At 46.6% G+C, this 24,452-nt stretch overlaps 1 protein-coding gene across 4 annotated transcripts in view; it reads right to left on the bottom strand.

Annotated features, from left to right (window-relative positions):
- OSBPL5 (oxysterol binding protein like 5) overlaps positions 1-23,932 on the bottom strand; it is a 130,238-nt gene extending 106,306 nt beyond the window's left edge. For 2 of the 4 annotated variants that reach the window (XM_088451799.1, XM_088451798.1), the window contains exon 1: positions 23,543-23,930. Coding sequence is in view for 2 of the 4 variants with exons in the window: in XM_088451798.1 (XP_088307924.1) it covers positions 23,543-23,557 (15 nt within the window). In the remaining 2 variants the exon portion in view is untranslated. Of the gene's footprint in view, positions 1-8,666; positions 9,016-23,542 lie in introns of those variants that run through there. The other 2 variants (XM_088451801.1, XM_088451800.1) reach the window with 2 other exon arrangements.
- Between the last annotated feature and the right edge of the window lie 520 nt (positions 23,933-24,452).

The raw sequence follows: 24,452 nt of genomic DNA, 5'->3' as shown, positions 1-24,452 counted from the left end.
TGGAGCCTCATTCTTCATTAAGGTCCTAATTCTTCTGGACTCTGGAGTATTATACTGTATGTACATTTACATTTTAAATTTGCACTGCTGTAAATGCAATCAGTAATGTGCTTCCACTGGGAAATATGGGTAGGGGATGTGATAGGCTTCGATTATAATGGCTTAGTGGTCAAGGACAGGTTATGGACCACTCAGAGGGCGTAGGAGTCCATTATTCCCTACCAAGGACATAACTACCATAGGTGCAGGATCTATTGGACCCACAGCTGTGGGGTTTTGGGGGCCTCTGTGTGAAAGTTACATGTGTTATATACACTTTGCACCATTGGATGGTACATAGGGGCCCTTACTAACTTTTGCTGTGGGGCCTACAGGCATCTAGTTACACCCCAGCCCCCAACTAAACAGGCTCTGCAGGATATTCTCCCTGTGCTTTCATGGGTCTCCTACCACATTCCAAAAAATATACTGTTGGGTTAATGTTTGTTGGGAGCCAATTAACCTTAGTGTCTGTGTGTGAGCATGTGATATGGAATATAGGACCTGATTCAGACCCGCTCGCTTAGGCGCGATTGCTCGCTCTGAGCGATTTTCGCCCATCTGCGCATGCGTATAATTCACAGTGCACAAGCCATTCTTTGCGATCTGATTTTGGAAGCTCGTAAGCAACTATCAGGTCGCTGCTCTGAGTGACAGATTGCACAGTTTGTGGGTGGTAACAGGGGAAGGTGCTTGTGAACGGGGGAGTGGTGTTGCGAACGCAGGCGTGTCTGGCCACCAAAATGACGTTTAAAGGGTGTGCATAATTAGCAAAGTAGCGTCATTGTACACGTCACTGGCATGTATTTCAGCCAGCGCTGATCGCAGTGCTTGCGGAAGGTTAAAGCAACCCCAAGGGCTGCGAGCAGCTCCGATGGCTCACGATGGTCCCGATTAATCCTTCATTTCCCGGAGATGACGTGTGTTGCGAGTGGCAAGGGGGCGTCTTCAGACATTTGCAAGCTCACGTACCTCGCTAAAACATAGTGGGTGTCCTTACGCGACGCAGTGAGAGCACTTAATTTAAATATCCGTCCCCTTTTTGCCAGCAAGCGATCGCATCTTGCGAGCGGGTCTGAATGAGCTCCATAGGGTATAAGCTGTACTGGGGCAGTGACTAATGTGAATTGCCAAATACTCTGTAAAGCGCCGTGGAATACGTGTGCACTATGTATAAATAACTGGAAATAAATTATAATATTAAATTAGGATTTCTTGCCTGGCTAAAGTAAATCTAACTTAGCATTTGTACAGAGAAACCGATGGACCATCCCCATCTTACCAGTGTCCAGACAAATCTTACGTCTCCATTGTACGTACACACACACACACACACACACACACACACACACACACACACACGGCCATATTGCTGCTCTAGACGTTATGTGGGTATGGTGTGTTAGAAGAAGGCACCTGCAGTAGCCTAACCAATAGAGCGCCTCGGCGCTGCTCCCCCGCAATTCAACGGGAGGAAAGGTCTGCAGACCTCCAACATTCCTAAACACAAACATTCTGGCAAACAAAGCCAGACTAGAGCCTTACACGCCGTGCCCCTGCCATAAAAGCGGATGTGCCCGTTCACAGTGACATAAATAAGAGGATATTGGGCCTGATTCAGACCCACTCGCGAGCGGCTGTCCGCTCGCAAGTGGGTCGATGTTCTGGACTGAGCATGCGCACGACGGAGGGAGCTCCGTCGTGCGCATGCGCCAGACGCGACGAGCGAAGGAAAGTCCTTCGCTCGTTGTGTCCGATCAAAGGGGGCGTGCTGTCAATGTTGATTGACAGCACGCCCCCTTTGGTAGGCGTGCCTCCCTGACGGGGGCGTTCCCACGGGAACGCCTCCCGTCAAAAGCCGGCCCACTGACATCACTAGTGATGTCAGTGGGAGTGATTTTGGCTCTGATAGAGCCAAAATCACTCCAGAGCTTGCGGTTGAAAACCTCAACCGCAGGCTCCGGCTCGCAGTTTCGATGGTCGCGATGGTCACGACCATCGCGGCCATCAAAATGCACGCTCGTATAGCCTGTGGGTGGTGACCCACAGCTATACGAGCGTCCAGGAGGACGCTCCATTTTCATGGAGACCGGCCCTCATTCAGAGCGTGCGCTCTGCTCAGAGCGTACGGCTCTGAATGAGGGCCATTGTTTTTATTATTATGTGCTGGTTGGAAACAGATTTTCCTGGTAGATATTTAAACGTACTGTATCTTAGTATCAGACCATCTGCTATACTGGGCATACGTCCGTCTCACCGCAATGTGGCACAGGGAGAGAGCTGGGGAAGGGTATTGATCTATGCTACACATGAGGAAATCCTGGTAGGAGGCAGAAAGGTCAGTGGAGCCCAGAGGCCTTTATACTGAATGGCCATAATAAAGCGTGGGGGTATCTCTTCTGTGTTCATTGATCCTTGTGCTAAATCAATAGTCTGTGCGCAAATAGTGACAGAGAATGGACAGAGGCAGATGCAGCGATTGTGAGCGTTACATGAGGCACTTTCTCCAAACTCAGGGGTCTATTTACTAAGCAGTGTTAGGAGACAGAGTGAAAAGTGATAAGGTACCAGCCAATCAGCTCCTAACTGCCATCTCACAGGATGTGTTTGAAAAATGACAGTTGGGAGCGGATTGGCTGGCACCTTATCACTCTGTCTCCTAACACTGCTTAGTAACTAGACCCCTTCATCTGCATACTGCATGGAAGAGATTTATGCACAGGACACTCAGGGTCTAAAATGTAGCCTGGTATGTGCCCAGCCATTCTGCCACCCGAGGCGCCAATAACACGGGCTCCCATACATACTGCATTTCCCAATAGTCCTGTGTTTGGCGGAAGAGTCCGCAGATTGCAACGAAGGTGCGGCATCATTATATAGTGGGTTGTAGCCCGTTTTAGGGTAACTGGGGCTAAGCTGGTTTTGTCTGGATAAACGATGGGAGGGACGCTCATACAGACAGCAGTGTAGGAGTCGTGGACACTAAGGGCAAATATTGTCACTTCCATCATTAGAGAGTCTGCCAGCAAAGTGGAAAGGAGCTCGGAGCAGATGCCAAGTGGTGCAGTACCCAGCAGGACAGCCCATGACGTAGATACCGGGGAAGCCGTGCGCTGCACTCAGCTCCGCGACACCACTGGCTGGTAGAGTTATCGCGCCGCCCTTCAGGCCAGTCAGTCGTCAGCCAGCAGAAGTGCACGGAAACTGGAAATCTGGACTTGGGCTTAAGACCCAGATTAACCAGTCACTACGAGGAGCAGAGCTTTGCTACATAGGCATAAACTCAAAACTCCAATTTCCTCAGGATATTAGGACTTATTTTAATAAAATAGACCCGAGAGGTCAGGTATAATCAGTGCTCAAGGATGGTGAAAATGTCGATTCGAAAAAAGTGGAAACTCATGGACAGGACCCCATGCTCCAATTAGCGCTACCCATGCCCACCGTGAACCTTGTCGTCAAGTCCCATTTAGCAACAGATACTGTACGCTCGCCCCCTTACAGGTTCTGAGTGTGAACTGCCTCCCCACAAGCAAGACGTACCATTGCTTCCCAAACTGGTTGCCCTTCCCAGAGACGTGCCATCGCTTCAGATTCTCTACCTTCACCCGCATTCTACCTACAGTGAATAATAATCATCATCATCCAGTTGCCACATGTCAGGGTCATTGTAGAGCAGTGTTGCAGTGTCTCTCAACCTTGGTCCTCAAGGCTCACAAACAATCCAGGTTTTAAAGTTAGCCAAACTTGAACACATGTAACTATGTACGGCGCTGCGGACCACTTGTGGCGCCCTATAAATAAAATGTAATAATAATAATAATAACTTAAGTACTTCAGTTATCCACCACTGAGTGCCATCCTCTGCCCTGTGTGCTGCCTCTCATTCCCAAACCATGGCCCATAACGTGTCTGTTCAGCATCAGGAGACTTGTGCTACACAGAAGCCTCTGCCCCCTCCTCCAGACTATACTGTGGTCTTATTACGCTCAGCGTGTCTCCATGTCAGCGAGACCTGGAGGTGGTCACCCTGTGCTCATCAGGAGATGATTAGCAGCAGCCTGATAGGAAGAATAGAGAGAGGGGGGGGGGGGGGGATTAATCTCACACCACTGTTACATCACATCTTATATCCAGCACAGCTACTGCCAGTGCCCAGCCCATGGTGCCATACACAGCACAGCTACTGCCAGTGCCCAGCCCATGGTGCCATACACAGCACAGCTACTGCCAGTGCCCAGCCCATGGTACCATACACAGCACAGCTACTGCCAGTGCCCAGCCCATGGTACCATACACAGCACAGCTACTGCCAGTGCCCAGCCCATGGTACCATACACAGCACAGCTACTGCCAGTGCCCAGCCCATGGTACCATACACAGCACAGCTACTGCCAGTGCCCAGCCCATGGTGCCATACACAGCACAGCTACTGCCAGTGCCCAGCCCATGGTGCCATACACAGCACAGCTACTGCCAGTGCCCAGCCCATGGTGCCATACACAGCACAGCTACTGCCAGTGCCCAGCTCATGGTACCATACACAGCACAGCTACTGCCAGTGCCCAGCCCATGGTACCATACACAGCACAGCTACTGCCAGTGCCCAGCCCATGGTACCATACACAGCTACTGCCAGTGTCCAGCCCATGGTACCATACACAGCTACTGCCAGTGTCCAGCCCATGGTACCATACATAGTTACTGCCAGTGCCCAGCCCATGGTACCATGCACAGCCAGTGCCCAGCCCAAGGTACCATACATAGCTACTGCCAGTGCCCAGCTCATGGTACCATGCACAGCTACTGCCAGTGCCCAGTCCATGGTACCATACACAGCTACTGCCAGTCCATGGTACCGTACACAGCACAGCTACTGCAAGTGTCCAGCCCATGGTACCATACATAGCTACTGCCAGTGCCCAGCCCATGGTACCATGCACAGCCAGTGCCCAGCCCATGGTACCATACACAGCACAGCTACTGCCAGTGCCCAGCCCATTGTACCATGCACAGCCAGTGCCCAGCCCAAGGTACCATGCACAGCTACTGCCAGTGCCCAGCCCACGGTACTATACACAGCTACTGCCAGTGCCCAGTCCATGGTACCATACACAGCTACTGCCAGTGCCCAGCCCATGGTACCATACACAGCACAGCTACTGCCAGTGCCCGGCCCATGGTACCATACACAGCACAGCTACTGCCAGTGCTCGGCCCATGGTACCATACACAGCACAGCTACTACCAGTGCCCAGCCCATGGTACCATACACAGCTACTGCCAGTGCCCAGCCCATGGTACCATACACAGCTACTGCCAGCACCAAGCCCATGGTACCATACACAGCTACTGCCAGCACCAAGCCCATGGTACCATACACAGCTACTGCCAGCACCAAGCCCATGGTACCATACACAGCACAGCTACTGCCAGTGCCCAGCCCATGGTACCATACACAGCTACTGCCAGCACCCAGCCCATGGTACTATACACAGCACAGCTACTGCCAGTGCCCAGCCCATGGTACCATGCACAGCCAGTGCCCAGCCCAAGGTACCATACATAGCTACTGCCAGTGCCCAGCTCATGGTACCATGCACAGCTACTGTCAGTGCCCAGCCCATGGTACTATACACAGCACAGCTACTGCCAGTGCCCGGCCCATGGTACCATACACAGCACAGCTACTGCCAGTGCTCAGCCCATGGTACCATACACAGCACAGCTACTGCCAGCACCCAGCCCATGGTACTATACACATCACAGCTACTGCCAGTGCCCAGCCCATTGTACCATACACAGCCAGTGCCCAACCCATGGTACCATACACAGCACAGCTGAGCTCACTGATTACAGGTAGGCAGCAAGTACTATAGTCAACAAGTGCATATATGCAAAATCCAAGCATGGCAGAGTTTGCTGGGACTTAGTTTCTCAACTCCTGGGCAGACAGAATGGCATATATTTATTAAAAGTCCTAAATCCTGCCAAAACAGCGCTCCCCGGCACCTAGCTGAGATAACATGGTGTTACCATCATAAAACAGTATCCTAGCGAAATTCCGGACCTTGTATAAAGACGAAACCATAACTAGAGAACAGTAAAACTCCCAGTGTGTAATGGGATGGAAGACTTGTTTTTTTGGCTAATCCATTCCTTGAATTTTTTTTTTAACCGCTATTACAAAAAAAAAAAGTTGACAGCTAATTACTACATTCAGTAAATTACCCTTAATTCTCAATGAGGACTACAATCATCACCAAATGTTCAGGCTTCGGAGAGCTGGACACCCTTTGGTGTAAGCCATTATTAGACGGCGTTCGCCACTGCAGCCTTCTCACCAGTCAGCCTTTATTGGCACCTGTTGTGCGGATGGTGCAGTATATAAAGAGAGGTCGGAACCTGGCAGTAATGTTATAGCGGAAGCAATCACCTGGCTCTAACCAGAGCCACTCTACTGGCAAGAGAGGTTTGATAATAGGCACACAAATAGTCTCCTATACCACAGTATACGGCAATAAGAAGAGATAGCTTGCCGGGCCCCATTGCCACCGATGATACATAGGCCCCGTAATTCACATGAGTGTGCTGGAATGTAATTAGTTTGGAAACCAACTTCTCAAATGGCCAAAGAACTACACTTATGAATTGTATAATGATACCTTGGCCGTGCTCAGATTGTGTAGGAAATAACCAATGTTTTTCTGTACGGTGTGGCCGGCGGAAGTGGGACCATCTACAAGAAGAGAGGCCGTGGTGCTGCCTGTCTGCAATAAATACAGCTATGTATCAGGTGTGTATTCTACGTGTTCTTAGCTTGAAACCTAAAGGAGTCATATGTAACTTGTCACAGACATCACTATATGTATATGCCACCCAGCATGACCGTTCCATCGGCACAATGGCTTACATTTTTCCCACTCATCCTCAGACTGCCGAATGTAGGGCCGTAACTAGGGTGGTGCGACCAGCGCCAGGGCACCGCAGGGCAGGGGGCACTGTTTGGGCCGGTCAATGTTCCTGTTTATTATCATTCTCACTTGTAGCTTCATCTTCTTTTATCCCCGGCATCTCCTGGCCTCCCCTATCTCTTCCCTGGCCCTTCCCCATGAGGCCATGGCCCTCTCTCAGGTGCTCTATATTATGTCGCTATTTATCCCCAGCATCTCCTGGTCTCCCCTATCTCTTCCCTGGCTCTTCCCCATGAGGCCATGGCCCTCTCTCAGGTGCACTATATTATGTCCCTATTTATCCCCAGCATCTCCTGGCCTCCCCTATCTCTACCCTGGCCCTTCCCCATGACGCCATGGCCCTCTCTCAGGTGCACTATATTATGTCCCTATTTATCCCCAGCATCTCCTGGCCTCCCCTATCCCTTCCCCATGAGGCCATGGCCCTCTCTCAGGTGCACTATATTATGTCCCTATTTATCCCCAGTATCTCCTGGCCTCTCCTATCTCTTCCCTGGCCCTTCCCCATGAGGCCATGGCCCTCTCCCAGGTGCACTATATTATGTCCCTATTTATCCCCAGCATCTCCTGGCCTCCCCTATCTCTTCCCTGGCCCTTCCCCATGAGGCCATGGCCCTCTCTCAGGTGCACTATATTATGTCCCTATTTAAAAAACCAGGGGGGGGGGGTGCCAATGCTCTCTCTGGCATAGGGCACCAAAAAGTCTAGTTATTACAGCTGCGGCTGAATGTGTCCGGATTTCTGTGTACACATTCACATCACAGCCAGGGACACTGTGTAAGAGGATCATGGCCGAGTTTGTGCATCCAATCAACAGAGCAATTAACATAGTACCATTAGCCGATAACAAATACATTTCATATTCCACGTACAGTAGCTTAACTTTTCCTTCAATTATGGGCATAGAAAACAAGGAGGCCAATGGGGATTTAGGCGACATGAGTTCTCTTAATCACTGAGCCAGTGTTAGCCTCGGTTCTAATGAGGAAGAGATTTTCCTGGCTTGCTAGAGGAATTTAGCAGCGTCCTTGCGCCAGAGTGAAAGGAACAGTTACTCCCAAATCCTTGTGGCTGAATCCGCATTTACCAAAGCAGAGAACAGAATGTGCAATAATCCCAGGAAGCTGCAGGACACGGGGCAGACCAGGAAGGCTGGCAACCGGTGCATGGTGCGGGGTTATTATTATGGGTTTAGGCCTGGACGAGAAATGCTTGAAACAAGGAGGTAGTTAACCCATGACTGCCCAGATGGTGTGGAAGTGCAAGGTGACAACCTCAGGAGAGCCCAGGGCTGCCTCGCACTACTATAAATCACAGGAACTGTTTGTTTATGGCAATAAAACAGGTGGCACAACATTTGCAACATAGTAACTGTGCTGCAATCCAATACATACATGCACACGTACAGGGTTAGTGTAGCAGGGAGACTGTCACTTTCTGTATCACTGCGATAAGCGGCAACAGAAAATCTGTGTGATCTCTGCATAATAGTAAATAGGGGCCTCATTGCGTTTCCATGCAGCTACGACTGAGATAAAAGTCTCCCAACCTTCAGCACAAAATACTCAGCGACAGTTAACGTGACCACAAACACAATGGTCTGCGTCTATTTACAGGATCACTCAGACATGGAAGAAAAGCACTGGTGCTTACCGTCTCAGCCAGGGAGAGGGTCTAACGGCATGTGGGGGCAACGGGTCTCTGCCCTAAATGTGCCCAGCCTGATGATGCTGAATCACCACAGCAGAAACTTGGTAGCAAACCATCGCACTGCCCCCCCTGTGCCCACCTCCGTGCTGTGGCTGGTCTGGGATCTGCTCTCCCAGAGGATTGCAGCCTGGTAGTACCACAGCCCAGCTCTCGCCTTCCCTTTGCTGTGCAATCTCCCTTTTCCTTCCCAGCTGCAGAATTAGCAGATGCTGCTTCTATGGCAGACAAGTTGCAGTGTGTGTGTGTGCGAGGATGTGGTGGGGAGACAGCAGCACAGAGAGATCCACAGGGAGAGGATACAGCTAAGGAGGAGGACGAATGATGCTGCTGCTGTACCACAAGTGTGATGCAAGCGGAGGGGACCGGATTCATCCAGCTCTGTGCTCTCCTTTATATCAGCGCCCTCATTATCTCACACACAGGTGATGTTAGCTTATAGTGTACAAACTTCTGATGTCATCACTTCAGTGTTCATTAGGAAAACGTGTGTATTATAAAGAATGAGGCACCTCCTTATGCACATTATATAAATAGATGTGGTCCCCGTCTGCCCAGGTCACATACTCCTGCCAAAAAGTCCCAAAACACCATTGGCTAGCCTGAGAACTTAGGTAACGGACTACAAGTCTCAGACGTTTGCTGATAAGCAATGTTATTTAGCATATCACTGCATAGTATATTAGTTTGATGTTTTTTGTTTCTTTGTTGTTAGCTCATTGAGGGGCCTATTCATCATTACTAAACTTTCCCTGGAGGTAATTAGGTTTAGAACTGGGTTCTACCTAATTACCGGAGGAATTCATCATTCCTCCTCCCTATAACTATCTATTACGGTAGCTGTCATTTTTGCGATGACAGCTTTTCAGGAAATAGATACTTTTCCCTGCCTGCTCTAACTTACCGCAGCTGGAAATAGTGCTGCGCATGCGGTAAGTTTGTGTCTCCCCCCCTCCGCTCAACTCCCCCCCTCCCCCGTGCTCACTTCCCCCCCATCCCGCACTTACCTGTCTGCGCAGCAGCCTCTGGCTCCATCCTGCTGGTCTGTCACCCAGAAGACCACAGTACAGATTAGAAAAATTTTTTAAAAAAAGTTTTTTGTATTTTTTCTAATCTTTATTGTGTTCTGCTGGGAGAACACAGTGTCCGACCAGCCTCCGGAGCCAGAGGACGCACCAGACCGCCGGAGGAAGACACCGGGGGACCTGTCCAGCTGAAAGCTGGTCAGTTTCACCTGATATTCGCCACCTCACAGTGGCAGATAGTACCTCTAACAAATTCTGAAAATTCATAATTTTCGGAATTTCATGAATACCAAAATTTCCACATCCCCATACTAATGTGTGGGGAGTGTGGAAATGAACGCAGGGGGACTTAGCAAGGAGATATCAGTGTTATCTCCTGTGCTAAGTGGCTTCATGAATACTAAAATAACGTTATTGAAGGAAAATGTCCTTAAAAACGGTAATTTAGTGTTGATGAATAGGCCCCTGAGCCTGATATTAACCTAGTGTTATGCGCGGTTTGTTTGTTTTACTCAATTTATTGCTAGCCATATTAGTGGGAGGCTGCTGGGCTTGTAAGCAATCAGTAATTTAACATGCCAGGTCTTCTACATATGGGTCATTAGTCGGCTGGAAGTGCCCTGTATCAGAAGTGCTCAAATCAAAAGTGCAATTTAAGATTAATACTGGCGTTAGACCGGCATTGAACAGAAGGGAAACAACCGATCTACACTTCTAACAACCTGATCTAGATTTAAAGAAAACAACATCAACAAAGGTGAATCCACAGTCTCACTGCTACATGAGCCTGTTGACTGCATAGCCTGGAGGTTCATCACTGGACTCGGTTTGGGTTTGGTTGCTACAAAAACTCTGGCCATTACTTGCAACTATTTGTGCTGCCTCTGTGCTTAACAGATAATCTTACTGAACACTGTTAATATCAGCTTACCTCTCTAATAATGTCTTTTTACCTTACCTCTTTGGCCTAGTCTTACATGATCTAGCTACTACTACTCTCTACTCTAATATTCAATTTCTGCTCCCATCTTATCTCCACTTTTTAGAAACTCCATAATATATTTTTGTTGTGCTGACACTGTACCTCATCCTTACCATGACCATGTTGTCTTCAACTCCTCCCTTCACTCAGTTTCTAACTAATCTTTTGTTCTGCCCTGACTCCACCTCTATCCTTTCCCCCTGGTCTCCTCCACCTCCTCCTATCTCCCCTTCTCTCTCTGCCTCCATTTTCTTTATCTTATACTCCCAAGGATCGTACTACCCCACTGATAATCTCTCCTCCCTCACTTCTCTCCCTGTCACTTTACCCCCACCTTCATCCATGTCCCCTTAATTTCCCTCCCTGCCCACCTCCTACAGGGTCCCCCCCTAGCACAGGAGCCCCGAATGATCCCTACACTCTATTCATCTCGGTCTCCCAAAGTAATCTGATCTCCACGCTATAGCAACCCTGACAATGTCATTCACATCTCTCCTATCACCTCTGTCCCTCTATCCTGTGCCCTCTGGAATGCCAGATCAGTCTGTAACAAACTGGCCCCCACCCATGACCTTTTCATCTCCAACTCCCTGAATCTCCTGGCCACTGAAACCTGGATTTTACCCTCTGACACCACTTCTCCTGCAGCTCTCTCCTATGGAGGCCTCACCTCCCACACCCCCAGGCCTGGGGGTCGCCATGGGGGTGGTGTTGGTGTCCTTATATCCCCTGGTTACTCATACCAACAATCCCTTACATTCTCCACATTTGAAGTTCATGCTATACCTCTTCCAACTAGTACACCTCAGAGTAGCGGTCATCTAACGTCCCCCCAGCCCTCCCTCCAAGTTCCTTGACAACTTTGCTTCCTGGCTCACTCACCTTCTCTCCTCAGACCTTCTCTCTATTATCCTAGGTGACTCAATATTGCAATTGATATCCCCACAGATTCCGCTGCCTCCAAACTACTCACCCTCACTTCCTCATTTGGCCTCTCCCAATGGACCTCCTCACTCTCCCATGCAAGTGGGCATTTGCTCTAGTATTCACTCACCATTGTGATATTTCTGCCTACTCCAATTCCCCATTCCCCCTCTCTGACCATCACCTTCTCTCTTTTAACCTATCCCTCTCTCCTTCCCCTCCACTACCTCCAAAAGCCACCATCACTAAGCATAACATTGAAGCTATCGACGCTGCTTTCTTTTCTTCCCTACTTGACTCACTTCTCTCCCCTATCCTCTCTTTCTCCTGCGCTGAACAAGCTGCTTCCCTATACAATGCCTCCCTTACTTCTGCTCTTGACTCTGGGCTTGATTCAGACCCGCTCGCGAGCACTGAGCGCTCGCAAGCGGGTCGATGTTGGCCCAGTGCACATGCGCACAACGGAGGCGGCTCTGTCGTGCACATGCGCGAGACCCGGATAGCGTTGGGCAAGCCGTCCCTTCCGGGTCTCGCTACAAAGGGGGCGTGCTGTCGATGTCACTCAACATCGACAGCACGCCCCCTTTGGTGGGTGGGCCAGGGCTGCCCAGACGGAGGTGTTCCCATGGGAACGCCTACCATCTAGGGCCGGCCCCACTGACATCACAAGTGATGTCAGTGGGAGTGCTTTTGGCTCGGTCAGAGCCAAAAGCACTCCAGGGCTTGCGGCAACGAGACACTACCACAAGGGTCTCATCGCAAGCCCGATGGTCGCATGCTCTTGTCTCCTCCATTCTTAAAAAACCTAACCTTGATCCTCGAACTACCAACCAATCTCTCTCCTCCCTTTTGCCTCCAAACTCCTTGAGCGTATTGTTTACAACCGCCTCACCACATTTCTTTCCTCCCACTCCCTCCTTGACCCTTTTCAGTCTGGCTTCCATTCTCTCCACTCGATCTCCTTGCTGCCAAATCCAAGGGCTACTACTCCCTGCTCATTCTCCTTGACCTCTCTGCTGCTTTTGACACTGTGGACCACCCTCTCCTGCTGCATATCCTTCACTCCCTTGGTCTACCTGACACTGCTCTCTCCTGGCTGTCCTCTTACCTCTCTGACTGCTCCTTCTCTGTCTCCTCTCATGACAACTTCTCCCCACCACAGCCTCTTACAGTAGGTGTTCCCCAAGGTTCTGTTCTTGGACCTCTCCTATTCTCTCTCTATACGTCCTCTTTAGGTAAACTCATCAGCTCTTTTGACCTCCATTATCATCTCTAGGCTTATGACACTGAAATCTTTCCCCCGCTCTACTGACTCAGATCTCTAACTTTCTCTCGGCTATCTCTTCCTGGATGTCCCAGCGATTTCTCAAACTTAATATGTCTAAGACTGAGCTGATTGTCTTCCCACCCTCCCACATAACATCATGTCCCACTATTTCTTTATCAATAGATAGCATAACTATCTCATCTAGTCCCAAAGTGCATTGTCTTGGAGTCATCTTGGACTCTTCCCTCTCCTTCAAACCACATATTCAGAACCTCTCACAGTCCTGTCGTTTCCATCTCAAGAATATTTCCAAGATTAGACCCTTTCTCACCCAGGATGCCACTAAAACCCTCATACACTAATTGGTCATCTCCAGATTGGACTACTGTAACCTCCTTTTATCTGGCCTCCCCAAATCCCATCTCTCTCCTCTCCAGTCTGTGCTCAATGCTGCTTCTCGGCTTATCTTACTCTCCAAACACTCTACATCTGCCTCCCCTCTCTTACAAGCCCTCCACTGGCTCCCATCCCCTTTCAGAACCCAATTCAAGGCTCTCACACTCACTTACAAAGCCCTCACCCATTCCTCTGCCATTTACACCTCTGATCTCCTCTCCCCTCACTCTTCTGTCCGCCCTCCTCGTTCGCTTAATACACACCGCCTTTCATGCAGATTACTTCCTCCCACTCCCAAGATTTTGCCCGTGCTGCTCCCTACCTTTGGAACTCCCTTCCTCTCCCCATCAGACTCTGCACCTCTCTACAATCTTTCAAATGAGGTATTAGGACCCACTACTTCATTCAAGCCTTCCAACTCTCATCCTAACTTGCTGCTACATGCTCATTCCTCCCCGCCTACCCCATCTGTGTCACTCCTGTTCGTCTGCCCCTCCCTTAAAGAATGTAAGCTCTTTTGAGGGCCCTCTACCCTCTTGTGCTTCTCCCTACTGTAATTTAATTTATCTCTTACTCCCCACTAGGGCAACTAACACTTGGCTGCTTATGTGGGCGTAAAGGTCGCTAATATAGCAATGTTTATTATCCATGTCCTGTATTGTATTGTATTGCAATTCACTGGTTACTTATTTGTTAATGTACTTTGCAAGGCGCTGCAGAACACTTGTGGCACAATAATAATAATAATAATAATAATAATAATAATAATAATAATAATAATAATAATAAAAGGCAGAGAGAGTTCTGGGGACTGTTGTTCACTTGGCTGCTACATTTTTGCACATTTCGCAGAACTTGGCCTCAGGTGTTCTCAGACCCAAACCCACTGCTCAGCTGAGCAGATAGGGCCATCGCGTCTCTATTTAGGTCTGCAAACACAGGGCCAGGCAGGCGTGCAAATCCCGGGAAGCACACAGGCGGGCAAATCCCGACAGTGACGGGCCGACAGAGGTGGAAATCCCAATCGTCCATTAAGGTAAGTATGCTAACCTAATTCCTCCCCCTAAGTTAGGGGTGCCTAACCCTAACCTCCCCCCCAAGTGCCTAACCTTAATCCCCCCTCTAAGTGCCTAAACCTAACCCCCCCTTCCCTGCCACCTAAACCTAAGTCCCCCTGGGGGGTGCCTAACCCTAACCCCCCCCCCCAGGGGTGCCTAACCCTAACCCCCCCTTCCCCTAGCCTAACCTCCCGGGGGGTGCCTAACCCCAAGTCCCCCGCCAGGAGCCCTAAACCTCCCCCGCGGCTGTTGGCGCCCGGCTTACCTTCGAACGGTAAACCGGGTGTTGGGCTCCCGGCATAGGTCTAATGACAGGCGTCGGGATTTCGACGCCTGTCATTAGACACTTGCCGGGATTAGACAGTCGGGAAGCCGGCGGTCGGGATTCCGTCCGTCAGCTTCCTGACTGCTTCCCGACCAAACAGGTGTGCAAAGCTAGGGGACAAAACAGAAAGGTCTTGTCTCGGTTTTGGGCACGACTTTTTTGATTTTTGCATGTTTTGGATGGCTGGCGCAACGGTGTGTGGTATACTAGGCCTGTATTTACCATGTCAGATTTGGGTTTTTTTTGTAATTGGTTCCCCATAAGGAAAAAATAAAAAAAAGTTTAATCAAAGACCAAGGGGTGGGGTGGGATTCAATTAGCCCCTATAGTGCGAAAAAAGTATAGTAAGTATAATAAGTGTATGTTTTTTGCTTCTATGCCTCAGAGACAGTCATCGTGGATTGCCGACAAACCGTCCCTAGGTCCCTAGTGGTCTAGCGGAGTCTTACTTGGTCCCAGCAGCAATGGCATCTTCAGCTACCCCTGCCCCCACAGCCTAACCCTAATGTCGACATTCTAAGAACATCAGTATTTCACATTGTCACATTCCGAGGATGTCGATATGTTGCCTGCCGACATTTAAACAATGTTGACATAGCTTTCGGCATTAGAACTGGACTGCATCCTGGTGTAACAATAAGCAGTGACACTCTCTCCTGATTGCCCTCATCAGCTCATGCACAATCCGTTAGCGTTGCCGCTAGATTATATAGATTCACTGCTCTCTAATCAGATTACTAAATTCCTATTTCCATTTGGACTAATCCAGGAAGGAAAATTCCTGTTGGATTAGTTAAAGGGAACAATGGAGAAGTTCGTATTTAACGTCTTTTTAATTTCAAATTGTTACTAATTGTATCTTGTATCTAAAATTCATTGGTCTATTTGTTTGTTTTCTGGTTATGCATTCGGACACCCCTGCGCTTATTAGGATGAAGCCAACGCAAGGCGGTCCAGTTGGATCCTGGCCAGATTTTAGGGGTGTTAGGTTCAGGTCAGACCTCTCATTGGTGTACACTGGGAAGAACTTTGATCCGGGGAGCCGGTTCTGAGCTGTCCACTGGATGCATTTTGACAACATCACGCAATGAAAAAAAAACCATGTTGAACATTTAAACCCGGGCAATGCCGGGTACTTCATCTACTTTATTAATAACTGTGAATACACTATTCCCTCTTGTGTACAAATATGGTAATGATATTTTAGATTTACTACTAAAACAGTCAAGCTGCATCTGTACTGGGTAAGGTCTTTGACGGCTAAAACATCCGATGGTTAATGGTTTACGCTGTCTTTGCTCTATGACGGTCAGTAGTGGTCTTGTTTTTTTCCCAGATGGAGGGGGCACAGAGCTTTGCCCCACTCACCGTGGCACATAGATAAGCCCCAGCCCAAACGGGATTGTCCAGAGGAATGCCATGCCCTCCAGCAGGGAAAGCCAGTGATGGGTACAAAATCGATTGTTCACCATCGATAGTTTCATGCCACCAATGTTATTCACCATGTTATTCGATGGCCTTCGCCAATGTCTACATTATGGTGGCGGTATACACAAGATGCACGTCCGGTGTAAATATGACTGTTCTTTGACCTGGATACATCTTGAGACGCATCCAACAACGTATACACGCAAGTATGTTTTTTTCAGTTTGCAAATGCATCTGAGTGTAAATATAATCCCACTCTTTACTATTTGCTCACGGTGATAATAAGGGATAAATACTTTTTGTTATCTGTCAAGACTTGAAGGCATCAGGTTTGCATAATCAATACATAATTATATGTTATATCGATCACGGCAGCCCCTACAGCCTGTAGGATCACATCCCTGCAGTATTTTCCATTCTCTCCATTATATTATCCACAGCAAAAGAAAGCGCAATCCACCACATTGCTGTAATGCCAACAGCAGCCTTCAGCCCTGATAGCGTCATGTATTCACCCTGCAGTTTTCCAGTATCACACAGACACACAGTATTATGCAGGCGTTCCCCCTGTATAATCCGTGGTAGCGTGTACAGGGGCCCGGACGCTTACTGTACACTTATCCTTCCAGAAAAAAAAGAGACTATTAACAAAGCTATATATCTATTACCTTTAAAAAAAGGTAACAAATAATGCTTTAAAGCATTTACATTTCATTAAATGAAATACAGATAAGCAGGTGTGTCATTATATATATATATATATATATATATATATATATTATATATGTAGCACCGTGAGACAGGGGTTACCAATGCAGTCTCAGTGCGGAAGCCTTGGATTTAATACTAAATGCTTCGGGACAATTGTAATGTCAGATAAATAGGAACATTGTAACGAAATTTGCTATAACAGAGTTTGGTTACGGTCATGAGACATTCGCTGTATGTGGCCTATGATTCAATTCCTCTGGTCTATTCTTCTCCCCTAACTGTAACGGAGAGGACATGATCCTTGGCTATACCTCACCAAAATATCTGTTTGTGGATCGCGTCACAACACACGCAAGAGAAGGCAGCGTGATCGCACATCATGGCGGTGTGTTCATCACTTCCATAAAACCACCCTTTTAATGATTCTATGAATGGGGATAAACCACCCAAAATGCAGTCCTGCCCAATCAGCATAAATGCCTTGGGTACAATGTAATGTTATATATATATATATATATATATATATATATAGCAGATAATAACACATAGCCCCTATGTAATAATTGACCTCAGTCCCTACTTCACTGGAGATTATAGTCTAAATTACCTATACTTACTGTAATGGCATGGGACTCCCAAATTTCCAGGTGTTCCCCTGGGCTCCCTAGTTTTCCAGCGCAGTGGGTGGGGCATAGCACTGATCACCATCATGGTTTTGTTTATTAAAATCAGATTGCAACAATATTACACAAATATAAATTAAAATACATATATACATTGCACATTGTTGCATAATAAACAATATCACCATCATGGTAGTGCCCCCACTGTGTAAAGTCAGGTTTACCCTCTGACTCGGAGTGACCTAGGAGGCTCACAAAAATTTGTTTTCATAAGAAACTAAACAATTTACCAGTTTTTTTTATTCGAGAGAAGGGATAAGCCCATGCAAGCAGAATATATAAACTACACTGATGTGGGCCCAGTTGGATTCCAACTCATAACCCCAGTGCTGTGAGTTAGCAATGCTAACTACTGTGCTACGATGCTGCCCATGATTCCTCTGCATGGGGATAGTTCAGCCACTGAGTGCTGGCGTTATGGTGTACTCCCTTTTTGAATCTCTGTATAGATGTATGACAGGGATGACACTTAAACTCGGTGTAAAAAAAAAATAAAAAAATCTTGATGTCTACTACATCCGTTTCCATGACCCATATTTGGTGGCAATGAGTCAACATTGTGTTACTGAAAGAACATTCGCCTTTATAAGCCACCTGAAACAAATCTGATACCCTCAGGAGGCATGAGAAATATTTAGATCAGAGATGTACACGGACCCCCGTGTGTGTCTTTTGGACCTGGATTCATCTTCGTGTTTTGGTTTTGCAAAACCACCCTGACGTGTTTTGATCTGCATTTTATTTTAATTTATAAAAACATGTAATTTGGGCCCGATTTTGTTACTACAGTATTGTTAACATCAGTAACATTAATTTCCCCTAATTTCCAATTAATTTTGACCACTCACAGTTCACAATATTGCTCACCAATATTGTCCCAAGGCTGGCTGGGTAAACTAAGGAACAGATCAGCGGCACAAACACACAGCAGTTTAAAATACCATGGGCTTTATTTATTAACATTATTTTTAATAAAATAAAGTGATAAAGGCTGTTTTGTGTTTTCACACCCTTTTCACATTATTTTAGTATCACCTATAGTTATTACAGGGCAATTGGAGTAGAATTTGTAAAATTCTACCCCAACACCTAATTATCACTTATTTTTAGTAATCAGATCGCATTTCCCATAATTGTAATGGGAAATGTGATCTGGCCAAAGTTACTAAAAATAAATTGTGAAAAAATACCGGGGAAAGCCCTGCGATAATATCGCCACCTGGTGGTGGCAGCGTTATCCAGAGTCTCCCCCGGTTACCGGACTCCTGCTCTGCTCTAACGGGTAGAGCAGAGCCCGGAGCCAGCCCCAGTGATCAGCTGTGTGGTCTAAACAGACCACACGCTGATCACTGCCAAAAAAAAAATTAAAAATAAAAATAACTTACCCGAGTCCAGAGACCGGTGATCGGTGCTCCCATGATGTCCTCCCTCTGGTCAGCTGGTCTCCCAGCCTGCACTGGTGCCCGGTCGTCACCTGACTGAGTCCCAGTGCAGTCTGGGATGTCAGCTGACCAGAGCCACAGAGGACAACACCGGAGCACCGATGACTGCAGGCAAGTGTAATTAAGGGAGGGGGGGAGGGGTTCCACGATCATGGGTCGGGAGTTAGCACCGGGGGCAGGGCTTAGCGACGGTCGGCGCATGCGTCGACACTTGTCACGGTATTTTTTGCGAAAATACCATGATGTGTGCAGAGGGGATTCGCAGGGACAGAGCTTTATCGCAAGCTCTGTCCCTGCAAGGGATTTGTAGTAAATCCCTGTGATATTGCCTGAATTCGCAATGCAAATTCAGTCGGTAATATCACACTACAATCTGCATTACAAATGCGGATTGTAGTAAATAGAGCCCTAAAGCACCTCTATGAAACATTGCCAGATAGCAGTGGCAGACAGGATGGCAGTTTAATAGACATACAACCGCATAGAAACCAAGAAAGTTTTCATTAATAAAGAACTAGATCAAAGGCCCAAGAGCAGTACAGGGAAATAGAGGTGAAGCATGTATGTAGTTGAAGGCAGGTTACTGAAGGTAGGATGGATTAGTTAGTTAAATTTCTTTGTGAATCAAACAAATTAAATTATGAGGAAGGAGGGGGGGGGGGGGGGAGAGCATAGGCAAACGCAGGGAGGGGGGGTTCCGGTTCTCTGGAAAGCTCCCTCCCCAGCCCACATCATGACAACATTAGAAATAGTAATAGAATAGAATTTTACTAGTGCTGCATGTTCTTAGTATCACAAATTAAATAATAGTACATCCTCTACATCTTTTCACATGTGTCAGTCAGTAATAACTGCACCTGTGCTCCAATTAAGAGATCTGGAAAACATGCACAGTTAGGGGTACACTGCTATAGACTAGGGCTAATTAGTAATATCATATAATACACTATCCAGTGCATAACAAGACCAATATGTACATATATGTCCAGGGCAGTGCTAGGTTCTTCTTCTGCTGCTCCCCCAGACTCCCGGACTTGCTCCAGTGCTCTGGAATGGTGCCCATGTCTGATATAAAAACATTCAGCTCAGGCAGAATGGCCCTACTTCCACATTTAATGGCTTACTGTGATCACTGGTCTTGTATAAACACAGTGCTAGTTATGCCCTCCTCATGAACTGGACACACTTGCTCTAAAATCAAGCATTTGGAACCCCCCCCCTCTAAACATCCTGCGTTAGCCACTGGGGATGGGCGGGATGTAGGCTCCTAATATCACCTAATGTGACGTGTTCTTTAACCCTTGTTGGGAATCCTTGGCTATTAACATTGCATTATTATTAATTTTTAAATGTTTAGAAATGTATTAGAGCAATAACCAATAAAAAAATGTTTGTCTATGCAAAATATACGGTCCCCAATGCCCCCCCAAAATACAGCCCATTATGAAAAGAAAAGTGGTGCAAGATGGAATTGTCCTTGGGCTCTCCCACTCACCCTTATTTTGGACATTAAGAAGGACATGCACAGTGTAACAAACCAAGCACTTCAGCGACAGGGACTGACAATTTTTTGGCTGAAGTCCTTGGTTTGTTAGGGCTCCCACAAAACAATTTTTTGGAAGGACTACCTTCGATCATTATTGACGAGGTTGAGAAGAAGGGTGTGGCAGTGGAGATTGCATATGCTGGTCCAAACTGCTGGAAGTTGATACTGGACTGCTTGTTATCATTTTATACTTGCTGCAAATGATGTAACAGGGAGAAGGTCCCTAGATGATCAACGTCCCTACCTCTACTTTCTTTGGCCTCACAAATGTTACAAATCCATTCATAATGTGTCAGTAATTTATATTAGAAGTTGGTTTATTATACATTTTCTGATATACTGAACCCCTTTGCAGGATCATCTTAATATATCTGGCCTTCACAAACGTCAGGATTTGGGTAAAAATAATTCCACACCCAAGTGATGGCTTTTCTGGTCTTATGCCCAGGCATGACAATGGCTTTCTTTTTATCACAAACAAGAACTTTTGTCACTGGTGACTGACTTACACAAACATCCTCAGAGTCCACAAATATGTCCTCATCCTCCTGTTGCACTTGAACAATAGCATCCTGAATTTGTATTATGTCACCATCTTTATTTGTGCTGCTCATCCCCACATTGGCAGAGAGCAGACATGAAGAAAGAAAGCTTCTCTAAGAGTACAGTGGCAGAAATGTCAGCCTCACACAAAGCACTCATGGACACCCTAAAGCTGTATACACAGGTAAAAGATATTCTGTCCAACCATCCAACTAGTTGATTGGTTGGAATGAAAGTCTGGTAAGGTATGAAAGCAAATAACAATCAGCAATTTGCTCCCAAATCCCGGAAAATGGACAAAAACTGTTTGTTAAATGTTTGATCTAAACAATTTGTTCAAACTTGTCTGATGACCATTTTCATCTGTTTTCTGGCATTTAGGAGCAAATTGCTGATCATCAGTTACTCCCATATGTTACCAGATTTTCATTCCAACCAATCAACTTGTTGGATGGTTGGACAGAAAATCATTACGTGTGTATGCAGCTTTAGACTCTCCTCAGGGATTTGTGAGGTTTCTAAACACGCAAATTGTTTTTCAGCCTTAGTGTTTTTGTTTTTTTTCTGCAGCGATTTGACACCTCTTCTAGAAGCGGAGTGAGAAGGTGTTACATCATCATGGGAGGTTACAGAAGAAGATGCCAGACAGACAGCTGTTCTAGAACCACCATTCGCAGATAATGGCCAAGTCCTGAGCCTTTCCTTGCCACTGCGTGTGGTGTATGGCATGCTGGTAATTTTATGTTATTCGGCAGGAAACTTTCCCTTTATTATTATAGAGGTGATGTTTTTTTCGTTTACCATTGTGAAATATTGTTTTGATTTCAGATGCCCTATCTTAGACACTCTACGCCCTTGAGCACCAGCTTTAGAAGATGAAGTACTTGGTCGCTGCTCCTGCTCTTCTATCAACTGATCGTGATCCATATCGAGTCACATTGCTTATATTATTAACGTGGTGGCACGACACCTACTGAGAGTTATTATTTAGCAAAGTACCACTGCCTGGCCTGCCAGGACACACAAGTTTTATAAAAAAGTTTTCTTCTTTAAAAAAACAGAACAAAAAAAACAGACAACTTCACAGTGCGACTCACAGCGCTGATATTAACACGGCACCCACTCAGCGTAGTTTAACTGTACCAGTGTCTGGCCTGCCTGAACATACACAAGTTAAAAAATAAATATATATTTATTTCTTTAACAAATGACCACAAGATCACTGCTCCTAAAAGGGTTTTTTTTTTTTTAAATGAACACAGTGTCCCTTTAAAAAGAAAACATTGCTAAAGGTGTTTTCCTTAATTGCACACAGTGCCCCTGGATTGATCACAATGCTCCCAGAGTCCCTGATGGCGTTTCATCAATGAATGATACAGTGTCCCTGTCTTTACTGGCTTTAGATACACTGTAGTAATTTTTTAGCTGCTGCTGCATAACCACAGGTCGGGACTCTGATCCTGTTGGAAAGCTGAAATTCCGGTGGGTTTAACCCACTTATCTCGAATTTAGATTTAATGTGCTGACCTGAGTCCTGGAACAAATTGCAGAGGGGAACAACCGGATATTATGAATCTTACAGATGTTTGTCAGTGGCAGCCACAATATATACACAATATCTCCGAATGCTTGTCAATAACATGTCAGATATTCACTGTAACATTCCAGCTCACTTTCTAATAATAACCCCATTTCACATAATAACACAACACCGTAATCTCCTGGAACTCCAGAAATTGCAACAATTACACCAAACCTACAAGTTATAAGTGAATGCGCTGGGCACTGACATCTCTACAATAAACAGGCTGAGAAAGCCATAAAACACTGTAATACCACAATGTAAAATACATGTACATTTTATTTCCTCCTGGTGTCTCCAGCATTCAGAAATTGAAAAGAAAAACAAATAAAACCCAAACAATAAAATATATATTCATACATCAATATATTGCAATACTGTATGTGTCAGATGACTGTATGGCCACATCCTATAATGGAGACCTGGAGTTATATTAAACTGTACACATTAGCAAAGTATTCTTGGCTGGCTATGCTGCAATATGCTCACACTGTCCCCCATGTAATGTACAATGGGAACAATTCTAGAACGGGAAACTTTAGTCTAGGAATTAATCATCAGCTTTGCAACTAAATTGGGTGCAATGCAGCACCAGCCCACACTGCTATCCCCACGTGGGCCAAAAGTGAATTATCCAAGGGTCACTTTATAAACACATCATTCACTTTCATTTCAGGCATCAGGCAATATCATATTGGATGGAAGTGATACATTTCCCTGCATTCATGCATCTGCACTGACTGTACTGCAGGGAGAGAAAAGCCCCAGCTGGGGAGAGGATTTTCCTTTCCAGGATATATAGGCACCAATTCAACATAAGAGGGAAGGATTTGCAGCACAAGTCGGTGGCATTCGCTGCAAATGGTGGAATATATATTATAAGCAGGTTAATATTTAGCAGTATACTTACAGTACAGCAAGGCATGAGCGATGGCTTCCAGCACAGGTCCCCTACAGCCACAGGCGGATGCTCTCTCCTCGCTCATTCTCCTTACAAGATTGCCATACAGTGAGATGGGAAGACTGCCAACTCCAAGAGAGCGACTGAGCAGCCAATCGGATCGTGCGAAGCTGTCACCGCACACAGGGCCATCTATCCATCAGTTTCACTTGCAGGCCTGTCATGTGCTCAGGGCCCAGAGGTACAGCCTGCTGAGAACACCTGATATTTAAAACTATCAATTGCAGAAGTAATTTCAGATGTGCAATACAAGTGATTCCAGCAGGGAGAGAGCTGCACAGCTGTGTTACAGCAGACAGGCAGCCCAGCAATATGCTAATGGTGCTAGCACATCAATAGCAGGGACAAGCACTCTCTCTCTATTAGAGATAAGGCCGGTCTTATGGTCCTGTCCTTTCACTGAAGCCATTTATCCTGTCTGTACCGGGATGGTGACAGCTAAGCTCTCTCCCCTTCCCCTCCTTCATTTACTTAAGTGATTACTAGAACGTAATCATTTTAAAACCCTCTCCATTCTCTAAGAGCACTGATTGCTATTTTATATACATCGTGGGACTGACGCTATTATTACTCTGACAATGCAGAGAATAAATCTGCCCAGCATGTGTGGGCTACATGCAGAAGCAGCCGGTATTATTTACCCTGCATGCAGACATAATACATGTATTTGCCCCCCAGCATTGCAGGTGCACAGTAAAGGCCCCCATACATTAGCAATTGATTGCAGCAATCGTGTAATTTGCAATCGATTGTGTATAAAAATCTTTCCCTTTTTCAATCGATTTTGGCAATTCTGCAATCGATTGAAAAAGGGAAAGATTTTTATACACAATCGATTGCAAATTGCATGATTGCTGCA

Source organism: Taudactylus pleione, unplaced genomic scaffold, assembly GCF_031769625.1.
Source record: "Taudactylus pleione unplaced genomic scaffold, aTauple2 ptg000027l, whole genome shotgun sequence".
In the NCBI taxonomy this organism is placed as follows: Eukaryota; Metazoa; Chordata; class Amphibia; order Anura; family Myobatrachidae; genus Taudactylus; species Taudactylus pleione.
The sequence above is the reverse complement of the archived record's forward strand: the minus strand, read 5'-3'. Positions and strand labels throughout refer to the sequence as shown.